This window comes from Gastrolobium bilobum, unplaced genomic scaffold (assembly GCF_033153095.1).
Source record: "Gastrolobium bilobum isolate Gb01-03AN ecotype WA unplaced genomic scaffold, APGP_CSIRO_Gbil_v1 utg1813, whole genome shotgun sequence".
NCBI lineage: Eukaryota > Viridiplantae > Streptophyta > Magnoliopsida > Fabales > Fabaceae > Gastrolobium > Gastrolobium bilobum.
The window spans coordinates 65,998-73,778 of NW_026897688.1; the positions used below are offsets into that span (position 1 = coordinate 65,998).

Consider the following 7,781-nt stretch of genomic DNA (forward strand, 5'->3'; position numbering starts at 1 on the left):
ATCACTGGTTCAATCGTATGACCTGATAAGTATATATAAATCTATAATTTATATTATAAAGAGTAAATACATTTTTTGGTCCCTAATAAAAAATACAGTCCCCACTTTAGTTCCTTACAAACAAAAAATTAGTCAGTTGGTCCCTAACAAATTCAAAGTGGACCCGTTTAGTTGAAATCGTGGTCCCTCACAATTTCAAAAAAGACCCATATTAGTCCCTCAAAAGGACTAAAATGGGTCCACATTGAATTTGTTAGGGACCAACTGACTAATTTTTTTTGTAAGGGACTAAAGTGGGGACCGTGTTTTTTGTTAAGGACCCAAAAATATATTTGCTCTATTATAAATATATTTAAATCCTTGTAAAAAAATATATCAATTTCAAATATTTTAATGTAAAAATAATAAATTACACATCATTATCCAACAAAAGATCAATCAAACATATAATATTTGTGATACTAGTGTTTCAGGTTTAGTAAATGACATCTCTAACTATAAATCAAATCAAAATTCCCTACATATTGCGTAATCAAGATAATATTAGTGTTGTAGGTACATAAGCTATGTAAGTTAATAAACTACAAATCACTTAAATATTTCAAAAGAAAACAAATCATTTGTGTTTGAGAGTAAAAAAAAACAAGACATTAATTTATGAAAATAAATTATTATTATTTTTTTTTTATATACCGGGCCAGGTCACCGATTGAACCGACCGGGTCACCGATTTTTACGAAAATCGGTCGAATCACACCGGTTCTGCAACATGGCCGGTCCAATATGAAAACCAGACCAGTTACATGACCGGTTTACCGATTTTCGGGTCGACCCGGCCGGATCGGTCCGATTTTTATATTGGTTGAAACAGATCAAATTTATTATATTTGTGATTTAAATAGGATTCATTTTTATTTTTTTTAATACAAAGGAAATTAAAAACATACAGCCCTCTAATCACACGAGGCCAGGCCACTCTCCTAAAGTCATTACATAATAGGATTTAATTTTTCTATAGCAAAGGAAGATAAGTTATTTCCGTTCACTTCTAAAACCCATATTTTGGGTTGAAAGGTTAAAAAATTATAATTATAAAAATTAATATAATCCTGAAATAAATTAAAATTACAAAAATATTTTTATTTCTATCCAAAAATAACTTCGTTTTGGACTGAATATAAATAATTAGATCAGTGATAGGTGATTTATCTCAAGAAGAAGCTGTATATATCAATAAGTTCCTTTATTCTAGTGCAATAGGCAGCCTAGTGTGTGCTATGATTAATACTAGGCCTGACATTGTTTAGGGGGTTAGTGTTGTGAGTAGATTTATGAACAAACCATGCAAGGAACACTGGCATGCTGTTAAATGAATGTTTAGATACCTGAATGGTATATGTAATTTATATTTGAATTTTTCTGCCTTAAATTTTAACAATTTTTTTGTTAAGGGATATTGTGATTCTAACTATGCTTTCAAAAGAAGATCATTGATTGGCATGATTTTCACTATTGGTAAAAATGTAGTAAGTTGGATAGCTAATCTGCAACATATAGTTGCTTTGTCAACGTGAGAGGCGGAATATGTAACCTTAACCGAAACTATAAGGGAAGCTATGTGGCTTAAAGGCATCATGGCAGAACTTGGTCTAGGTAAAGGCAAACCTGAGATACTATACGATTCACAAAGTACCATACATCTATTTAAAAATAATGCAAATCATGAAAGAACTAAGCATATAGATATTAAGCTTCATTTCATAAAGGATATGGTATCTAATGAGGCTGTTAGCATTGTTAAGGTTGCATCTAAAACCAACCGTGCTGACATTTTAACAAAAGTAGTTCCTGTTAATAAATTTAGTGCAATCAACCATGCTGACATTTTAACAAAAGTAGTTCCTGTTAGTAAATTTAGTGCAGCATCAGAGTTGCTGCACATTAAATTTGCGTAGTGTCTCAGTGTAGAATGGTGCTGCTATAAGATCCATTCAAAGGTGTTCTTGCACTATTGTTTTTATTTCTGTGCTATTTTCTATTTGCAAATATGTTTTTCTAAAATAAGGTGGAGTTTGATGCAAGTGTATTCAATGAAAAATGCAGCATTTTATTAACTTTTGTATCGATATTTTATCACTGCGTTTTATGTGCATTGCATAATCGTTTTGGTAAAAGATTAATACTGTGCATTTTATGTGCGTGAGTGTTACGTGTGGTTCTAGCACATTCTATTTTTTACACTTTCATTCTAATTGTTGCACTCTCTCTTGATTATTTTTTCTCTATCTGTTCTACGAAAATCCAAGAATTGGGGATCTAGGGTTTCTCTCAAAACCTAGACGGATATCTCTTTGATTCTCTTTGTTATTACCCTGTTCTATGTGTTATTGTTCATCCTCTGAGTTGTAGGTTTGAGATCGTGCAGAATCTTGGAGATTGAAGGTCTTGGTTCGTGACTTTGAGGAGTTGGAGGCGAGCTTGAAGGTTCTGTCTTTTTTAGGCTTGGAGGAGTCATCTCGCGTGTTCATGTGTTAAATTGGCTGCATGTAGCTTCTGGTTTATGATCTCTATCAATCTTGTAATAGTTGAAATTAGAGTTTTTGTTTTGGGCAGTTAATGCTTTGCTGCTACTGCTTGGCTTTAGCTATATTCTTGGTGTTTGTTTGGGGGTGCTTTTAGTGACCGGATTGTAAACTTTATTTTGATCTAATAGTTCAAGAACACTAGGACTTTATCTCGATGCACTTGGATGTAGGAAACTTGCTAAAAACAAGTTTCTGAACCAAGTAAATGCTTGGAGTCCCTCTTTATTTTTCTGCAATTTCTCTTCCTGTCAAGTTGATTTTCCAACAATAAGCATATTAAAAAGCCACTAATGAGCCCACAAATGGCAAAGTACAAAATATCTCTGTTTCTTGCATTACCACACTTAGCACAATGGTGACTTATCAAGCAGCTTTTATCCCGCCACAACCACCCCACACACGCAGGAATCAAATATTATCTGCGTATATACTTCAAAAATGAACAAAAGAAAGCCAAAGATCTCTAATACAATTCTTGCAAGCTAACCAGACTAGAAAGTATATTCAAGCATTGTTGGCTAATTATTTGAAGAAAATGTTTTATTCTAATTTGATGCCAATATTGGGAAGACTAACCGCATGCGGCTTAAGGTTTTGTTGAACACATACAAAAAATGCCGATAATCAATTACAGCAAAAATCTTAGCAACTAAGTCTGTTATATCTTGAACACAGCCAAACCTTTTAGTCTGTAAAAATTGAGTTTCCAACCTGCAAGCATTTTTATACCAGAAGATATAAGAGGGATTTGCACTTTATTTCTATCTAGACTCATCAGCCATCACCTCGTCTAGAAACTTTAAAAGAGTTCCATCATGAGCTGAGAAAAACTTATTTCTTTCCAAATTATCCACACGCAATACATATGCTCATTGTTAGAATAGAAAATTAAAAGATTACAAAGAACAGAGTATCAAATTATCAGCAATATGACTCACTCAAAGGCCGACAGATAAAACTAAAGCATATGAATTGAAATCAGACTTATAGGTGGTAGAATACTTCCAACAATATCCTTCATAAACAACTTCATTTAAAAAGCCATAGAAAAGAAGACTCTTCTCACAGTTGACCTGACTCTAGGCCATCCGTTTTTAATTTGTTATGTCGAAGTATATTCAAGTAAAATAGAAAGAAATAGTGGAGGGAAAAATCCTTTTTCATTCCTAAGCACAAAATGGAAGCCTTAAGGGTTTAGGTTTGCTGCCAGTTCCTTACCTACATAATCAAGAGTAAAATAGCTCCAGGTCCACTTCTTTCTAGTCTGTAAGATTATTGACTAAAATAAATAGAAAAAGAAAAAGATATCACTATCATAAATAACCTAGAAACAAGACCATAAAGGACCACCATATCCCAATTTTACTAGATAGATACCTTCTCTGTTTGTTGTGGGACAAACAACAGCAGGTAATCAAGAACCTGACCAATCTGTTTATGATAACAAGTATCCAAAATCGTGCTACGGGCTAAGGTAGTAACTATTCTTTTATTAACCAAAAAAGGAGCTGATTAGACCACAACAGAGGATGACAGAGACACGTATCAAATAACATATGGATCCAATGGGAGTTTCCATTGTCATCTCTTTTAAGCATAAAAATAAACTATCCTCAACCTCAAGAACGATGCATCCCACAAATAAATCATCCTAGAAGTCATAGTCAGTGATCAGATAGTTCATTTATATAAACTCCACAAATCATCAGCAATATATTAATCCCCATTCTAATAGAACTCGTTCTAGAGAGCACATGCTACAATTCCAGACTCAGCAATACATTGCAAAAGAAGTGATTCTCTCGTTCATCAATAAGTGAACAAACTGAAAGGGATTTTCTCTCTACATTCCGCCATTGTTAACTAGTTCTTTATAAGAGCATATTTCAGAGTTAAAAGGCCCCTAAACTAGAAAAAATAAAATAAAATTCACATTTGCAATAATTGAAAATTAGAAAGTGGTTGAAGCCTACGAATTACGATAGATAAGCGAATGAGCTCTAATTAAAAAAAAAATCCAGAGTACAAGACAAAATCAGGCTCAGACAATTGAATTGAGGAAAGGGGAAAATGAAACCCTAATCCGGGTCTTTGAATCAATCAAGGAAACCTGTTTGGCGCAAAACTGCATTCCGAACCTGGCGCAAGTCCCTACCTTTCAGGGTTCTTCCCACCCCTTCTAGAACCGAGCAAGCCAGCATCGGCGACTGCGCCGAGTTCCTTGCCACGATTTCGTGCGGAGGCAGCATCTCCTCCTCCTCCTCCTCCTCCTCGTCTTCGCCGTCGTGGACTTCGTCGAATTCGTGGTGCCTCCTCCGCGCCTTCATCATCGCCTCCGAAAGGATCGGGACGTTCACCGGCGCCGACTGGTGGTACTTGACGGAGGAGGAGGAGGACGACGACAACGCCGAGATTCGGTCGTGCGGCGGAGGCCTCGGGATGACGGGAATCAAGCGCGACGAGGATGAAGAGGAAGAGGAGTATGAAGCCTTGTGGAAGAACTGCGAAACGCTTCGGAGGTTCGGGGAGGTTTCGTTTTCGGGGAGTGCGGCGAGGATGCCGAAGGAATGGTGGTGGTGGTGGTTGGGGGTGGAGGACAAGGAGGAGGAGGAGGAGGAGGAGGAGGAGGAGTTGTGGTGGTTTGGTTCAGCGAAGTAATCGGTGCTGAAAAAAACGACGTCGTCCTCGTGAAGCTCGTCGGCTGCGGCGGTGGGGTTTTGAAGGAGCGACGGCGCGTCAGAAGGCACGCCGAGGAAGCGCTCTGTGGCGGTGGGTTTTCGGTTCGGGAACCAGTTCGGATCGTATAGATCCATGCCGGTTCGGGTTCGGGTTCGGAACTTTGTTACTGTTAGAGAGAGAGAGAGAGAGAGGATAATATAACCGACCGGTCACTGCTGAGTGAGTGGTGGTGAGGCTGAACGGGATGAATGGGCTTAAATGGCTAAGCTTTTTTTTTTTCTTTCTTAATTAAAAAATAATTTTATACAATCTTGAAATATTTTGGTAACTGAAATGGGGACGGTTATAATTTCTTTTGAAAAAGAAAAATGATTTACTCTAAATAATGATTTGGTAACATAAGCAAGATGAAGCACATTTTTATTTTGGCCAATATGGATATGAATACATAAACTTAGAAGCATAAGGTTGTTTTTTCTGTCCATCTTTCTTCCACAAATTTCTGCAATGACATGTGTCATCGTTCACTTCCACTTTTTATCGACAAAAGGAAACAAAATTCAGTACCAGTCTTACTAGAAGTTTCGGACACACTTTAAAGAACGTGCTTGAATTTGACAAGATTACATCATCGTTACTATTTAAGACTACAACATACCTACCCTTGTCTAACCAGAGTACATTATCACGGGACTAAGATATTTACTAATTGTACTTTTTACTTATTTTGTGATCACTTCATTCACTTGACTCAATTTGTACCACGTCTTTATTTATGAAGACTTTGTCTTAATCTTTCGCGCTCTCCATCCAACATAATATTCCATCACCAGAGTGATTTCTTTTTTTCTTTTTACTGTCTCTAGTTATCTTCAAAATCAAACAAGATAATTGTCTCTTGATTATAGCTCAACTATCTTCTGACAACATTGGGCACATAATGGATGTAACATATGGTTGTGTTTATAGCAATTTTTCAATTTTTCCAAAATTTGAAATTTCAAAGATACTTCATAAGCCTCTAGCTTCAAACGTATTTTTCTGTGGCTCGACATTTAGAGCTTCAAACATCTGTATCATAGTAACAAGCAAAATTCACCGTGTAGTCCTGAAATTGAAATTATTTTTAATGTCGACTTCATCATTACCTGAACAATGGTCACATTAGGGGTAATGGTTGACTATTTTCCCGACGTCGACACGAGATACGACATAACACGACACTTTGACATATTAATTTTAAAAAGTGTTAAATTTCAATATGTTAGGACATATTTTGATATTAAATAATATTTTTAATTTATGTAGTATATATTATATTTAATATTCAATTATTTAACATAAAACAGAGCTGAACTTATAATACCCATCAATTTTACAAAGAAACATAAGATATCTCAAATATTTATATTAAACTTAATAAAATGGTAATCGAAATCCAATGAATCTAATAGTTAGAACTCAAAACGCAACGCAACTTTGAACCCTTTTTTGAGTATTTGCAACGAGTATTGGAGTGTTGGGGAGTGTTGAAATGTCGATGAGTGTCGGACACGATACATCAAAAATTTTGAAGTATCGATGTTTTATAGATGATTGATGGCATTGGCAATCGAGTATCGTTTTGTGAAGGAAACCTGTGATAATAATTTGTGTACTATCGACCGAGTCCCGTGATTCAGCATCTCCATCATTTTCCAAATGGACTTCGCCAATATAGCAACCCGAAAAGAAGCTGCTTTGGCTATTAGCAAAGACGAAGGTTAGAGTTAATTAGACATTATCTAATAATGTAGTCCTACTATAACAACGTTAGTATGGCAAGTTGATACTACAAAATTGTTACATTATAACATACAATGTTTGAATATATAAGGTCAAATATTGAATCCCTTTATGAATTAGTAGTTAGGAAGATTCAATGCCAAGATTCAACTCCTAAAAATTTTAAGCCAAGATTCAATGCCAGCTGATCCTAGAATTTGCAAATTTAATACAATTAAACTGAGTCTAATGGCATAGCAATTTATACTAATCTTATAATATATTTTTATAAATAAAGTCTGAGCATTATAATATAATGCCAAAATATGTGTAAGTCTAGTCAATGTTGAAAGCATTAATGACCTGCAGGGGCTAAAGATATAAATTCGCAGAAAAAGAAAAATAAGTCACTTGTTACACCTCTTAAAGAGGTTGATCCTAAAGAAAATGAACTCGGTGAAATAAGCATAGTTGCTAATTGCAACAATCCCAAGAAAATATAACGACTAAATCTGAATGTCATGAGAAACGAGCAAGATTTGATTGATGATGACGTAGAAGTTGCAATATACTATATTTATACTGGAGAAAAATATAATAAAAAAATAATTATCATTGATGACTTATTTGCCTTCTCAATAGCTGTTACTGTCCCAATAGATAATATGGATCCAAAATCTGAAACCATTTAAGAATGCCAGAAGCATTCCAATTGGAATGAATGGAAGGAGGAAATTAAGGAAGAGTTTTCGT

General features: G+C 35.3%; 1 protein-coding gene across 1 annotated transcript; it reads right to left on the minus strand.

Annotated features, from left to right (window-relative positions):
* Positions 1–3,146: 3,146 nt before the first annotated feature.
* LOC133309321 (protein S40-7-like) lies at positions 3,147–5,592 on the minus strand. Its single transcript, XM_061510084.1, has one exon. The coding sequence runs from the start codon at positions 5,396–5,398 to the stop codon at positions 4,682–4,684; it is 717 nt and encodes a 238-aa protein (XP_061366068.1). The 5' UTR covers positions 5,399–5,592; the 3' UTR covers positions 3,147–4,681.
* Between the last annotated feature and the right edge of the window lie 2,189 nt (positions 5,593–7,781).

Bases quoted from the DNA above. Each gene is read 5' to 3' on its own strand.
- LOC133309321 (XM_061510084.1), bottom strand. From the start codon at position 5,398: ATGGATCTATACGATCCGAACTGGTTCCCGAACCGAAAACCCACCGCC.